This window comes from Talpa europaea, assembly GCF_964194135.1.
Source record: "Talpa europaea genome assembly, chromosome: 8".
NCBI classification, from domain to species: domain Eukaryota; kingdom Metazoa; phylum Chordata; class Mammalia; order Eulipotyphla; family Talpidae; genus Talpa; species Talpa europaea.
This window is the reverse complement of record NC_140075.1, coordinates 53,284,014-53,300,045: the sequence shown is the minus strand read 5'-3', so window position 1 is coordinate 53,300,045 and position 16,032 is coordinate 53,284,014. Positions and strand designations below refer to the sequence as shown.

General features: G+C 34.9%; 1 protein-coding gene across 1 annotated transcript in view; it reads right to left on the bottom strand.

Moving 5' to 3' along the window:
• Positions 1-13,704: 13,704 nt before the first annotated feature.
• IQCH (IQ motif containing H) overlaps positions 13,705-16,032 on the bottom strand; it is a gene marked incomplete at both ends in the record, with an annotated part of 190,358 nt that continues 188,030 nt past the window's right edge. Inside the window, one exon of the mRNA XM_084241286.1 lies at positions 13,705-13,815. Coding sequence (XP_084097412.1) covers positions 13,705-13,815 — 111 coding nt within the window. The remainder of the gene's footprint in view (positions 13,816-16,032) is intronic.

Sequence of the window (16,032 nt, the reverse complement as noted above, 5' to 3'; positions counted from 1 at the left end):
GATAGAACCAATGATTCTATAAATTACTATCTTTCTTAATTAGGATACTAGTTAAATAGGTGCATTAAATGTGTGTAAATTATCTATTTATTTATTTATTTTAAAGATTTATTTATTTATTTATTTATACAAGCACTGGGTACAGTCAGAAGCACGGGAGGGTGAGAGAATTCACCAGAGCCAGAGCGGGGAGCAGAGCAGGCAGAAGGACTGAAGTACACTGCTGAGGGGAGCAGCGGGCGGCAGGAGAGGTCTGCGCGCCATGTGGGACCCTTGACCAGCGGGCGGGGATTGAACCGGCGCTACAGAGGCTGCAGGCAGCTTCGCAGCCCAGCGCTCAACCGCTGCGCCACCGGGGAGGCCCAAATGTGTGTAAATTATTTAAACAGACTACATGTGATAATGCACACGTCTCTCATTTCAACAAAAAAGTTTGAAAAAAAATGAGTTCTAGGGCTAGTATATATATTAACACTTCCTGTTATTCGTGCTACTGAGTAAGTGTATACAGAGAAATGTCATGGTGGATGTGACCTAAATGTGACCTTGTACACATATAGAATTTTAGCCTTACATTGTTTTTATAACTTCATAGATTTTGTTCTGCTTTACTCACATATTTCTAATAGTGTGATTTAAAAAAGTAGGGTAGACATGTAGATTGTAATTCACTGCTAATCTCAGAGGGAGAATTGTAGGCAAGATACTAGGTGCATAGGCCAGCCAGTTAGTAAAAGATAAAAGAAATATATAAAAGGGCTAGAAATGCTTACGTCTAGGATTTCATTTAAAATAAATCTTTAAAAAAAAATAAAATTACCAGTTTGGAACTTAAGGACTTTTGGTTCAGGGAAAGAAGGGCTGTTGAGATACTGCAGCCCGGATTGATAACTCCAATGTGCCTTGAAACTTAAAAACAGATACTCGGAAGAGCCAGTGACCCAGGTTTCCTAGGAGCCCAAATCTGCTTAATGGCTCAATGCCCTCTAAGCCAAGTTCAGCACCACAGGAGGTGGCAAGTTACCCCAACAGCTGGATAAATGCTAATTAATTCTCTCCTCACCTATCAAGGTGGCAAACATTGTTTGCTTCTCTATTCCCTCCTGTTTTTCCTTGTGTCTGTTATGGCAAGGACAATATCCATTGACTTGATGCAAAATTATCCTCATATAAGTACTGAGTTATGGCAGATATCCTTAGGAAAGGAAAGCACTCTTTCTAGATCTTCTTGAGTCCTGTGGAACTGATTGATGTTCTGAAAACCCTCAAGTTGATGGCAGCTTGGACGGCTGTTACCAATACTGGAAGAAGATTTAAACTCTGGTAAAACAGAGGTGCTTCCCAAAGCATCTCATGTCTAAACTACTCTCAAGTTCTCCCTTCACTGAAATGTAAACTTCCTAAAGTCAGGGATTTATGTCTTTTTTGTTACCTTTGTGATCCCAGCACCTAGGAGAGTACTTGGCATATAGTAGATACTCTGCTTATTGAGTAAATGGGGGTGGGGGGGTAGAGGGGGTAAAGTGAATACAATTATTATATTTGAGGGTGATAGAGAAAGGAAATTATGGCACATATGGTCAGTGGTTTTAATTAAATTTAAAATTTTGATGTAGTTAGAGAAATTAAACTACAGAATAGGTAAGAAACTAATCCAAGATCAGATATCAGAATCAAGAATCAAAATTCTGGCCTCCTAGTTTTCAGTGAACTTTTCATTAGGAAACATTTTTATTCCTGTCTCCTGCTGTGGGATGCTAATTTCTGGTGATAAAGAAATACAGTTGTGACTCTTTGAGACCTGATAAGGATTTATGCTGGTAGATAACACAATCCCTTTTATGGGCACGTCTCTAATAATACAAATCTTCATAATATGTAGTCAATGTTTGCAGAAGCATTTGAAAACATGGCCAAGTAAATTCACCTTGTCACATGAGTCATAGTTATTGTACCAGCTTGTTTCACTAACAGATACATTCGTGAGAAGCTTAGGACATTTTCGTAGCACAAATATTTTCATACTGAATTCCAAAGATGTTTTGGCTTTATTGCTGATCTTCAACAGACAGTGGCTTCTAGCACTTTAGCTGTAAGTCTCTAGGCCCCCTCCCCAGTCTCACTGTCAAGTAGTTAATGATCTATAAACAAATACTGAGATGCCCTAAGGGGGTTCTCCATTTAAAGGGGCCCTGAATCATTTTATAATAGAAATGCAGTGGTCCACCCACTGATTTATGATTTGTCAGTTTAGGTTTTTGAAGTGACAAGCTACTAGTATTTTTTATAAGGATCAGGTTTTAATTTACTGTATAATATAAAATTTAATCAGATTTTTCCCTTTAGGAAAAAAAATTTCAAAATTGCTAATCTATATTTGCAGTTTTCATGGTTTGAAATACCTTTTTATTTGCGTGCACATTTCAGTTTCTTCAGCTAAAAATGGCCACAAAGGGTATAATATAAACATATCTACCAGTTACTGAGAATTTATTATTTGTTGAGTAGTTTATACCTATTGTTTCATTTAAACAACACTACAAAATGGGGTTTCATTTTCAAGCTGAAGAAAATGAGTATCAGAAGTTAGAGAGGTTGAAATAGTTTCCTGCAGTCACAGAGTAGGCAGGTGGTGGAGCTGAGATTTGAACCTGCACTGGTAGGACTGAAAACTCTGTTTGACCACAGTTAAAAAGAGCCATGTGATGTCAGACTTCAGGAGTGAATGTAGCAAACATAATTAACATCGATTAGATGTTGCACTATCAGTATAGACACAGGAAATGTTGCCAAAAGTCTAACTCAAAGGAAATCTTAGGGCCTATAAAATGAATCCCCAAAATATTTTTTTTGCAGAATTTGATCAATTCAAAATCTGTTGTAAAACAAGTGTTTCTATGTATATTGAAAGTACCTTTAAAATATCTTTAAAACTGAGAGTCACATGCTAAGATTTTGGACACTCCCACCAAGTTCCCAACACTAAGCAAGCTCTCCAGTTCTAAAAGTTGGGTTTTATTTGGGGAACTTGAATGAAGAGTATATGGGAATTCTTTTGACTGTTCCTTACAGCTTTCTGTAAGTCTAAAATTTTATTCAAAGTAATAAGATAAGCTTTAAGAAGTTGAATTTTAATGGAGAGAGCATCTGGCCATGATTTGGGTGGGTATGAATAATACTGCTGCTGTGGATTATAGGCACATTCAGTCCAAACTAGAATTTCAGTGAACCACAACTTGTAGTTCAGCTCTTTCTTTTTATTCTTTATTGCTGTTTCTAATAAAGCAAGATGTTAAAGCTAACTACATGCTCTATTAATTATATGAAGGTGAACTTGAATCATATTTGTTACTGAAGATGATTAATAATTACCAGTTCTGCACACATTTCTGGTGCATTTCAGTAAATAAACAGGGTACATTGTTGGGTAGTAATTGATTAATTAGCACATTCATCCTACACAGCTCAATGGTCTAAGGATGCTGAGTTTGAGATATTGCTCATAATTATTACAAGAAACAAATCTGTTCTATTTCTCAGTTTATTCTTCTGTACGCTAAGTTTTTTTTTCTAAATCAAATGTTTAATGGTTCAAAACCATATAGGTTTTATTCAGATAAATCAACTCATGAAAAATTGCTAGTTATAATCTCAGAATCTTGTTTTTGTGTGAACGAGGGTGAAAACTTTTACAAGGCTAATTTTAACATTAGATCTTGCTGTTAAACTGGATCAAATACTGTAAATATAGGGCACTTCCCCACCATGCAGGAAATGCTCATTGAGCACCTATGCGCAACAGGGGCACTAGAATCTCATTTGCTTCCCAGCCACATCAAATAAGCTCAGGATTGCAAGTGTCATCAAGTTGGCACTTCGCAGCACCAAGCAAATACTGTGTAATCTTCAGAAAAGTATAATGGCATGGTTTTGTCGCCATTTTAACTATGCAGTAATTCAAGATATTTTTCTCCTAATTTATTGAGCCAGCATGTAGTTGAGACAGCTTTGGACAGAGTCAGAAGTCTTGGGTTCTACTCTATCTGTATTATTTCTTGAAGAACCAGGCACATCACTATCCCCTTCCCTAAGCATGGATCACTCATCTGTAAAATGAAGGTTCAGCCAGGGAGAATGAGTTACATGGAGGAGCCCAGGCTTCAGAGACAGATAAATCTAGGCTTACATCTCAACTTCCTATTACTGGTTTTATTATTTTAGGGAAATTATTTAAACTCTTTGAGTTTCTGCCCTGTTTACTTGAGTGTACTGTAAGAATCAAAGGAAATGTGAAAATACTTTGTTAAACTCTAAGGTACCATATGAATATAAGGTATTGCTAATATTAATTTTCTTACCTGGTTGATATTAATATAATATGTATTTGAAGGATATATAAAATGCCTATAGGGCCTCCCCGGTGGTGCAGCGGTTGAGCGCTGGGTTGCGAAGCTGCCCGCGGCCTCTGCAGCGCCGGTTCGATCCCCGGCTGCTCCCCGGCCACCGGAGGAGGGTCCCACATGGCGCGCAGACCTCTCCTGCCGCCCGCTGCTCCCCTCAGCAGTGTACTTCGGTCCTTCTGCCTGCTCTGCTCCCCGCTCTGGCTCTGGTGAATTCTCCCACCCTCCCGTGCTTCTGACTGTACCCAGTGCATGTATAAACAAAACAAACAAACAAATAAATAAATAAAAAAGCATGCCTCTATTAAAAAAAATAATAATAAAATAAAATAAAATGCCTATATACTGGTGTAGCAATGGGGGATTATTAATATTCTTTATGTTACTAAAATCACATTGGCTGTGAAATTTTATGTGTCTTCATAATTTATTGCTAATGGAAAAACACTCTGCAAACAGTATGTTTGGTATAATTCTATTAAGAGAGTTATATAAACAAAAGTAAAAGACTATATAGTAGAGGCACACTGTATATATGATAGAACAACAAATGCCATTGTATTAATTGAGCAACTCTTACTACTTATAAGAGTTCTATCCATAGAAGATGGGGACTGTATCTTTATAATTACAACCCATTGGGTGAGACAGATAATATAAAATCTCTTATGTAACATCTGATATTGTTAAGTGATTTTTTTTTTGCATTTTTTTTTTAAATAGAGGCATGTTTTATTTATTTATTTATTTGTTTGTTTGTTCATTTGTTTTGTTTATACATGCACTGGGTACAGTCAGAAGCGCGGGAGGGTGAGAGAATTCACCAGAGCCAGAGCGGGGAGCAGAGCAGGCAGAAGGACCGAAGTACACTGCTGAGGGGAGCAGCGGGCGGCAGGAGAGGTCTGCGCGCCATGTGGGACCCTCCTCTGGTGGCCGGGAGCAGCTGGGAATCGAACCGGTGCTGCAGAGGCTGTGGGCAGCTTCGCAACCCAGCGCTCAACCGCTGCGCCACCAGAGAGGCCCTATTGTTAAGTGATTTAAAGAAAAATAAAATTGGTTAAAGGAATAGAGAATAAGGATGGCCTTGCATTGGGGGGTGGAGGGGTCAGAGAGGGCCCTACTCTAGTGATGACTGAGCAGAGACTGAAAACACAAGAGTGTGAGTGAGTCATGCAAACTGCTGGGAGAAGCGTATGCCAGGCAGATGGAATGGCAAATGCAGGGCCCTAGGTCAGAATAGTAGCAGGCACACCTCAAGATCTTAACAGTATCTATCACCAGGTAATGAAATAATGATTTTTCTTTATATCTTCCTTGTACTTTCCTGTTTTTCAAGTTTTTGTTATTGCCCTCCCTGGTGGTGCAAGGGGTTAAGCACCACACTATGAAGCAATCTGCAGCCTCTGCAGCAGAGTTTGATCCATGGCCTGCCAGGGAGAAACCACATGGTGCAGCAGACCTCTCCTGGCTCCCCCACTGCTCCCCTCAGCAGTGTATTTCAGTCAGTCTCCCTGTTCTGTTCCCCACTCTGTCTCTGGTGAATCCTCTCACCCACCCCCATACCTCTGGCCTGTACCCTAGTTCTTGTATGCATAAATAAATAAATCTTTTTTAAAAAGTTTTATTTATTTATTTATTGAAGAAGCTATGTAATCCTGTTTCTTTTTTGTAATGAGCATGTTTTTGTAATTAGATTTTTTTTTAATTTACAGGAATACTGAAAAGCAATGTTAGCAAAAATATTCATAAGTAATTTTTGTTTTCATGGATTTAGTGCCAAGAATCTTTTCATTGATAATGAGAATAAAGGAAAGCAGAGAAATTTCTGCCTTGACAGTGAAGTTTGAAGAAGTGTTTGTTTTAGAAATAATATTTGGTCAATGTGAACAGTGTGGTTTTTATAATAGAGAGGTCTAGAAATATCCTACTTCCATGGAGCTCTCTGTTCAAGCCTTACCATAGGGTGGTCAAGAATGCTTCTTGGAAAGGCTGTGCCCACATACATGTAAATGTGGCTCAGGGAACAGTGCATTTTAGGAGGGCCTTAAAATATGGGATTAATGGTGCCAGATAAACTGTTTTCCTTGTTTTGTGTCTATTTATAGAGTTCACCAGGGGTGACATCTACTACATAGCAAAGTGAAATATTATAAAATACATCTTCCACACCTTTTCATCTTTTCTACTAGCCTTTTTGTTTTTTCTTGTCCAGGTACAAATGGAAGAAAAGCCCACAGAGGGCACTCAGCTCTTCAGGCTGTCCCTGCAAAGCAAATAGAAAAAGGATATATGCTTGGGTTTATAATGAAATTTTATTTTCATTATATCTCATTTATTTACACCACAAGCTTCTATTATTACTAGTAAACATTGTACTAGTTCAGATAAAAGTGCTTTCAAAATAAAATATTTCCATTACTTTAGATTATTAGCAATACCTAAGAACTCCCTGCAAGAAAGTGAAAACTCAAAAAATGAAACACATGATCCCTGTCTAAAGGATATATTTAGCTTGCTACTATCCTCCTTCAAAATGATTCCTTCCAAAAAAACTTTGCATAGCAATGAACTATTTTAAAAGGATAAAATATTTTGTAACCATTTACCTTTTGGTTAGTAGGTAGAGGGAGAATTTAAGAGGCAGTACAAAAGGCTGTATAAAATTGCAAAGTATTTTCATCCGTTATTCCCAATAAATGGAAAAGACAGCTAGAAAAAGAAATCACTTCTTTGTAAAGTATAAAATTTTTCCCTTTTGGTATTTTGATGACAATGATGGCATAGAATCATAGAACATTAGTACTAGGAAGGAGTTTAAATATCTGTTCAACTTTTTATTCCACACAGCAGAAAACTGAGGACTAAAGAGGAGAAATTGTCCTTTAAGGAAAGAGCTAGAACTAAAATTTAAATTTAAATCTAAAGCAGATCCTATATACATATTCACTGACCATTTAGAATAACTACAAATGCTACCTAATCTGTCCTTCCAAATGTTTGCATGTAAGCAGAAGCATATTCCCTTTTATATATTCTCTGCATGAGTAGGTATGGCACTAAAGTCATGATCTAGTGTGAATTCTAGAATATTCAGATTAAGGGTATTAAACTTAAAACATTCAATCTACTGTGCTAGGGGACATGCCATTAATGTCTAGTGGCTGCTTTGGGAGCTTAGAGAAGGTGGTTATAACATTACCAGTCCATGTCCTAAATTCATTATCACTTTGGATAGCAGAACTTATAATAAAGACATTCATATTTTTTTCACAACCTCCCCTAAATTAGATTTTTGTTTCATTTACCCCATTAATTAAAATAAGATCATTTAAAAAACCCGAAAATACAGAAAGAGAAAAAAACCCACCATTTAGAAGTAATAACTATTAAGGTTTTGGGGGTTATTTTTACAGGTGAGTGTGTGTACACATTTTTTTCAGATTCATATCTGGAGTCATAGTTTTTATGATGTTTCAGAGTATTTCCTTACTTGATAATAACCATATATTTCACTTTCTTCTTTTTAAAGAGATGGTAATTTGTTAATTTCGCTACTGATTAATGATATTGAGCTTATGGATTTATCAGCCATTCACATATAGTTGTTGTTTTTTTGTTTTTGTTTTTGTTTTTTGGTGGGACCCTAGCCGGTGGCCGGGGAACGAACCGGCGCTGCAGAAGCTGCGGGCAGCCTCACAGCCCAGGGCTCAACCGCGGCGCCACCAGGGGAGGCCCCATTCACATATAGTTTTTAGTGAGATAGCTATTTAAATCTTTTTTTTTTATTGAGATAAATTGACATACATTAGTTTCAGGTGTATAACATAATGATCCAATATTTGTATAGAAATGATCACTACAATGTACCTAGTTAACATTCATTATCATACATAAATTTTTTTTCTTGTGATGAAAACTTTTGATAGCTACTCTCTTAGAGATTTTTAGATATGCACTATAGTATTATTAACTATTGTCTTTGTGTTGTATATTACATCTCCAGACTTATAACTGGAAATCTGTACCGTTTGAACCGTTTCACACATTTGGTCTAGCCCCTTCATACCACACTCCTGATTCTGGCAACCACCAGTCTGTTCTCAGTATCTATGAGTTTGGTGTTTTTGTTTTTTAGATTCCACATACACATGAGATCACATAGTATTTCTTTTTTTCTGTCTGACTTATTTCACTAGCATAATGCTCACAAGATCTAAATTGTCACAAATGACAAATTTCCTTTTTAAATTTATGACTAAATAATATTCCCTTGTGTGTTTCTTTGCATGTATATTTCTTTATACATTTATATATATTAAAATTTATTTATCCATTTCTCCATTTATGGATACTTAGGTTATATCTTGCCTGTTATAAATATTACTGCAATCGACATGGGGATACATTTATCTTTTCAAGTTAGTGGTTTTGTTTTCTTTGATAAATACCCAGAAGTGGAACTGCTGGATCATATGCTAGTTTTATTTTTATTTTTTTTTGTAGTTTAAATAGTTTTTTATAGTAGTTTAATTTTTAATTTTTTGAAAATTTTTGAGGAACATCCATACTGTTTTCCACAGTATGCACCACATTCCACAGTATGCATTGGTTTACATTACTATTAATGCAACTGATCTAATATTTTGACTTAGGAATGTAGCTGTAGATATTTGACTTGAAAAATGTCCAAGAAAGTACAAAGTCACTGTAAAGGGAATCTGGAAATAAGAATGTATTATTAGATAATATTGAATTTTTGATTGCAAGGTAAATATTTTGTGTCCTCTGTTGGAAAGCAAAGTGACATGAATCTTTAATGAACAAAAATTTGATTTTGAAGTTTATTTTGTGACCCATGGAATGTCTGTTATCAAATTTATGAGACCATCATTTCACTATTACATTCCTTATAAATCTTTCAATAAATGTGTGTGTGGCCTTCTGGTTTTAGCTATCTGGTAAACTGTATTGTTAGTTTATTTTATACTTTAATATTTTGTTAAATAAAAAAATCCTAAAATGTACCATTTTACCCTTTTCTCCATAAATATACATACACATATGTGATACATATGTACATATTTGTATGTATATATAAATGATGACAATTGTGGAAGTAAAACAAAATGGTGAGAGAATGGTAAAGAAATACTTAGGCATAATAAATAATGCCACTGAGCACCAAAAGCACTATTTTATGCATAGATGTCAAAGCTATATTTTTCTGTGCTATGTTTAGGATCCTCTTATAACAAAACAAAAGTTGTTTTTACCAACAGATTTTTAAACAGCAGGGACATGCTTTTTATTTACTGTTTTGGTGTCTTTCCCTCATTTACATAAATACCCCAGAAACCAGCAGTTTAAAACTAATAAAAGCCGGGGCCCTCCATCAAGTGCAATAAAGTTTCACAACCATGAGTTAGACTGTTAGAGTGAAAAATAAACCTATATATGCAGTTATGAAGGGTTTTTTTTTGGAAAGTGTATAATCACATTTCAAAGTTAGAACTTCCATTTGAAGTAGCAGTGTAATAATAATACTTAAACATTTATGTAGAACTCTTCATCTTTTAAACACTCTCCCAACATTGGTCAATTAATCTCAACTGCTTCCCTAGGGAGCAGGTATTACTATCTGCTATTTTTCTAGTTAGAAAGTTAAGGAAGGTATACCAGCCCAGACAGAGGGAGGACTGGAGAGACAAATCTCTGGCTCTTATTATTGTGTGATTCCTTTGGGTGTAACCTTGAACAGAATGCATCAGGTTTCTGTTCCATGTTAATGCAATCATTAATAAAACAAAGATATAATTAGTAGCTTTTAGCTTTTAGAGATAGTCTTTACCTTCCCAGGCACACCTTCTGAAAAGGATGGGATACAGAAAAGATACAGATTTCATTTGCTCTGTGATAGATTGCACCAAACTTACAGTGAGAGAAGCAAAGTTAAATGCTTCCTCCCTCCCTGCAACCTCCACCCTCACATTATCTTGGCAACTTAATTTATAGTTTTCCAGATAAGATTTACTATGATTAGTACATTTAAAAATGAGTTGAACAAATTTGTTATGCACATTAAAGCCAGAGGAACAGTAAAATAAAACTAATGAACATTTACATTTTTGGAAATATAATTAATGTATGCTTGAGAAATTCTGAAAGATAAACATTTAAATGTTAAAATACTTATTACCTTCCCTACAGGGACAGTGTTGGGAATTAATGAGATAACAAATGTAAAGTGCTTTGAGCTCTTTAGAAGAAAGGTGCCAGATGAATACAAATTATTAATTGTTAAAGCTATCAGATGGTTACTAATATATTATTTATGATAAAATACATATTTTTATACTTGAAAAATAGGATTCTCAGAGTGATTTAGCTGAAATAATGCTCCCCAAAGTCCTCCATCTTATTGGAAGTCCTTCTGTAACCTTTCCCAAAATTCCTACTGTTTTCCTGACCTCAGAGGCATGACTCCCCAGCCTCCAAACTTTCCCCTGCCTTCCCATTGTCAGAAGTCCACCAAAGTCTTAGAGATTCATCACCATAGAAGAATTCCATGTTCTCTTCTGATTTTGATATATCATATAAATGTGATGCCTTACAATGCTGTCAATTGTACAGGTTTATTTTATTAGCAGGAAGTGTATGTATTTAAACTGTTCTTTGATACTTCAAGCAACATACTAGAATTTGTTTTAGTGAAACTGAACTTTCTACTTTACACAGTATGCTAGCATTTGTGTAAAAGAGTGTATGTCCCAAATTTCATTTAACTTGCACCTCACAAAATCTCAGTTTTCCCATACATAAAATGAGAACAGCAGTAGTATTTACCTGCATGGGGTTGTTGGAAAGATGCCATAAAATAATGTATTGAAAGCTTCTTACTATACACCTAACCCAAAATAAAAGGTAAATGTAAGTAGATAGTGGAAAGTAGGCAAGTAGATAATACACTTTGTCATTAAATATCATCCTTTTCATTTCCTTAAAATCAGTGTAAAGTGGGTAACACATAAAGGAAGATACTGATCATCATCCAAAAATGTATTTCTTACTGGTTAGAACAGTTTTCTCCTCAAACCTTGGCAAGTGTTCAATACTAAACAATGGGCCATTTTTCAAACAAAGATAGTTTTATTGTTAAGTGAGTGCTTCTCCCAACAACTTCCCGAAAAGTGGCACATCATTTACAAACACAAATAAATAAAAAAATCCTTATATCAACAAAGATTGATAGTCTCTATTTAGACTAGTAAAATCTCTGTAACCAATCGATTAATTTATATTTAGGAGACTTTCGACATTGGACACACACAAGTGATTTTTATTTTCAAGCTTACCTTTGTTTACCAACAGCACAGTACCTTTGCTACATAGATGTGCTAAACTAGATAGTGATAGTGGTCTGTGCTTCCTTGCAAATATCCTGTAATTAAAACATTTCATTAATTTAATCTGGTCCTCTGGCTTTTTCCATTTAATTAGTTGAAGTGATTTTTTTTTTATTAGAACAATTTTTTTCCTCTCCTTTTGGAACTAGGTAGGTTTTTAGGTAGAGAAACAGTCCAGTCACTTTCTAGTGAGACCCAAATGTGAATATAAGGCCTGGAATTAGAAATAGGTATTCTGTGGTGTACGCTAATGTAGATGCAAAGAAAGAAAGTGCATGTTTGAGAAGCCAATTGTGTGGATTAAAAAAACTAAAACAGGTACAGGAGAGTGAACTTGTTTTACTATTGCCAGCAGCTTGAGGCTCAAGCTAATCAAAATTCACATACAAAACTTCCTGTTAGATTTAACAGTTTTGTACTATTAAGAGGGGGTTCTCACCATGTGAAAGATCTACTGCTGTGCTGAACAAAACAGAGACAGTTTTCTTTTAAAGTCCAGAGCAGATGAGAGCCATAAGGAGACAGAGGGTTTCATTTACTCTCAGGACACGATTGTGCCAGTGAACTAATGAGTCTCTTGGACCTTATGTTGCTCTGGCTTCAATTGAGGCGCGACTCTAATGGGCATGTAGTACTTCCTATCCGTCAAGTGTCTGGACAATGGGCCTCTCATATGGATTAGAGCAATCTGGCAAGAAAAAGAGGTCATCCTAGTACCTAGCACAGGCAGGAAACCTGGCTAATTAGTGTATTTCCAACTATAGCAAAACAAAAGCTGACATACAAAAATGTTAATTTTATTGCAAAAACTCTTAGGTTGTGGCTGAGGCATAGTTTAAAAATTATTGCCATTCCATAGGTAAAAAATACCACTTCTGTGTGGTGTGATAACATACATCCGAAGAGGTGTGAATATATGCCCCTAAATCCTACACAGTGCTACAAACCAATGTTACCTCAATAAAAAAAAAAAAAAATACCAGTCCTTTCCCCAACACACTCAAATATTTTTAGAGATAAAGGTCTTTAAAACAACATGTGATTTGATATTGTGAGTTGCATATTTCACCCTTTGGTGAAGCTGCATGATGTAGAAATATTTTTGACAATTATAAAACAAATGCCGAGAATATCAGCTCTGCATAATTTTAACAGTTTGCCCTTTAAAAGGTACTGTTGGATTAAACTTGTAAAAATCCAACTGCTATATTAAATGGAGGACTAGACAATACAAAAGTTTATTCAAGCTAGAAAGCTCTAGTTACTTCTGAAACTAAGAGCAGATACTGCCACCTAGATAAATTCTGATGTTTTAGTTAACTAGATTTTGGCTTACCTTACTTTTTGAAAAATGGCAACAATAAACAATAATGACTTGGTACAATGAAAACACAATGAATGATAAAGAGCACTTAAAAATGTAATTTTATTGGGAAAAAAGAGGCAAATGTGTTTTGCTAAACAGCAGTTATTAAGCTTTTATTCAACTTTTTAAATGCAGAAGTAAATTACTATTGGAAATACAGGAAGAAAACTATAAAACAAAAACAAAAGCCTCATAATCCTGAAGTTTATGAAGAGGTAGATGCAGAAGTGATATCAGTGAGACATGTAACTTTCCTATTTTATCAGATTATTTCTTCTTGAGTTTGGGAACAGTAAGATTGTTCAGCATTCTCAGGTGAAAACATAAACAGTGTTTGGGATAGTAAGCAGAATTAATTAACAAGCATTTTTTTTTTAAAGAGCATTCATTACATTATAATATGTTCTGATATACTTCCTAGCAAGCAAAGCAAACTACCTTTCTTTCCCCACCTTTTATTTCTAACAGCATAAGGAATGTTGCCCCTTTTTGGCCTCAGATGGGCATCCAAAATCAGTAATGTATTCAGGAACATTCATTTATCAGGCTTAGAGAGGTTTTTATCATCTTTGGACTGAAGTTCTTCATATCTCATTTTGTTTTCCTCTGTTACTCCTAGAATGACTTCGATATCATTAATGATGGCCTGTAAGTGAACAATAAAAGCAGTGTTTATTATTTAAAGACCTCTTAGAACAGCCCATTTCAGTCCCTCAAGCCTTTGCTGCTTTTTGGAGTTAATTACGGTTTAGGCCAATTCTACTCAAAGTGTACTTTGTGAACCAGCACCCATTTGTAAATTGTTAGTTTTCAGTCTTGATAAAATAAGTGAACTGAAAGTAAGAGCTTGGGAAACTTTATAGAATTTTTAAGTCTGTTAAATCTAATAATGAAGCAAATAGGCTTCTATTTTGTATATCTTTAGGTTTTTCCATTTCACTCTATTAGTAGTTTATTTTGATATATTATACAACAGTATTGATTCATAGTAGGTCAGAAAAAACAAACATGTCCTTTACCATAAATAATTTGAGAAGTACTGGTGTAGTAACCCTAATGAGGGCTAAGAGGTTCTTGAGAATATTTCCATTGGTTTCTAGGAAGAAAAATTGTATTTTCCATTTTATGTTATCTAGTTATTTTTTATTCAGGTAGAATTCCCATATCATAATATTCACCCTTTATAGTGTACAATTCAGTGGTTTTCAGTATATTCACAAGCAACCATTACCTTTCTGTAATTACAGAACATTTTCAATCACCCCAAATGGAAACAGTACCCATTAGCAGCCATTCCACACTTCCCCTCTGCCTTAGTTCCTGGCAACCAATAATCAACTTTTTGGTCTATGGATTTCCTAAATCTGAAGATTTAATATGAGTGGAGTCATATAATATGGGCCTTTTGTGTCTGGCTTCTTTTGCTTAGCATGTTTTTGAGGTTCAATCCATGTTACAGCATGGATCATAACCTCATTTCCTTTCTATGACTAATACTCTGTTGTATCTCTTATCTGTGTTCACTTTGGTTGCTTGTGCTTTAGTTGACATATCTAGGATACCACTGCTAACCACAAAGTCATAAAGATTTGTACCTATGTATTCCATTGTATTGATTAATACCCATATAATGTAATTGAATTCATCCATTTATCAGTTGATGAACATTTGGGTTGCTTTTTTTTTTTTGATACTATGAAGACTACTTCTATAAACATTAATGTTTACATGTTTGTGTGCACATATATTTTCATATATACTCTTGGGTATATACCTAGATATAGATTTGCTGGATCATATGTCAATTTTATATTTAACTTCTTCAGGAGCTAACAAATTTTATACAGCAGTGATGCCAGCTTTACATTCATACCAGCAATGTTTCAGTTTCTCCATATCCTTGCTGACATGTGTTATCTGATTTTTTTTTTATTGCAGTTTTCTTCCTTACATGTGAAATGTAGATCATTGAGGTTTGATTTGCATTTTTCTGATGACTAAAGATGTTGAACATTTCTTCCTGTACTTACTGGCCATTTGTGTATATTCTTTGAAGAGATGTCTATTAAAATCCTTTTCTCACTTTTTAATTGGGTCATTTGTCTTTCTACTGTTGAGTTGTAAGAGTACTTTATATATTGTAGACAGTAGAGCCTTATCAGATACATGATTTGCAAATATTCCCCCCCATTATGAGGGTTGTCTTTTACTTTCTTGATAGCTTCCTTTGATGGACAAAGTTTTTTTAATTTTGATGAAGTTAGCTTACCTGTTTTAATTTGGTTGCTTGTACTTTTAGTATAACATCTATGAAACCATTGTTAACCACAAGGTCATAAAGACTGATAGGTATGTTTTCTTCTAAGAATTTTATGGTTTTATGTCTTACATTTAGATCTTTGATCCATTTTAACTTAATTTTTGTATATGGTGTGTGGTTGTGGTACAACTTCACTTTTTATGTGATGGATATCTAATCCATTCTCCCAACACCAGTTTTTTAAAAGATTATTCTTTTCCCATTGAATGTTTTGGTGTCTTTATTCTAAATCAATTGACTATAAATGGACTCTATTCTATTTTATTGGTCTTTATATTTGTTCATATACCACTACCACACTGTCTTGATTACTATAGCTGTGTAGTAAGTTTTAAAATTCAGAAGTTCTAGTTCTCTAATTTTATTCTTTTTTAGGGTAATTTTTGTCAATTTTTGCAAAAAAAAAAAATATCAGCTAGGAACTTGATATGAATTGCTGTGGATATTTAGATCAATTTGGGAAGTATTGTTAAATTAACAATATTAAGTCTCCCACTCCATGAACACAGATTATCTTTCCATTTATTTAGTTCTTCTTTCTCA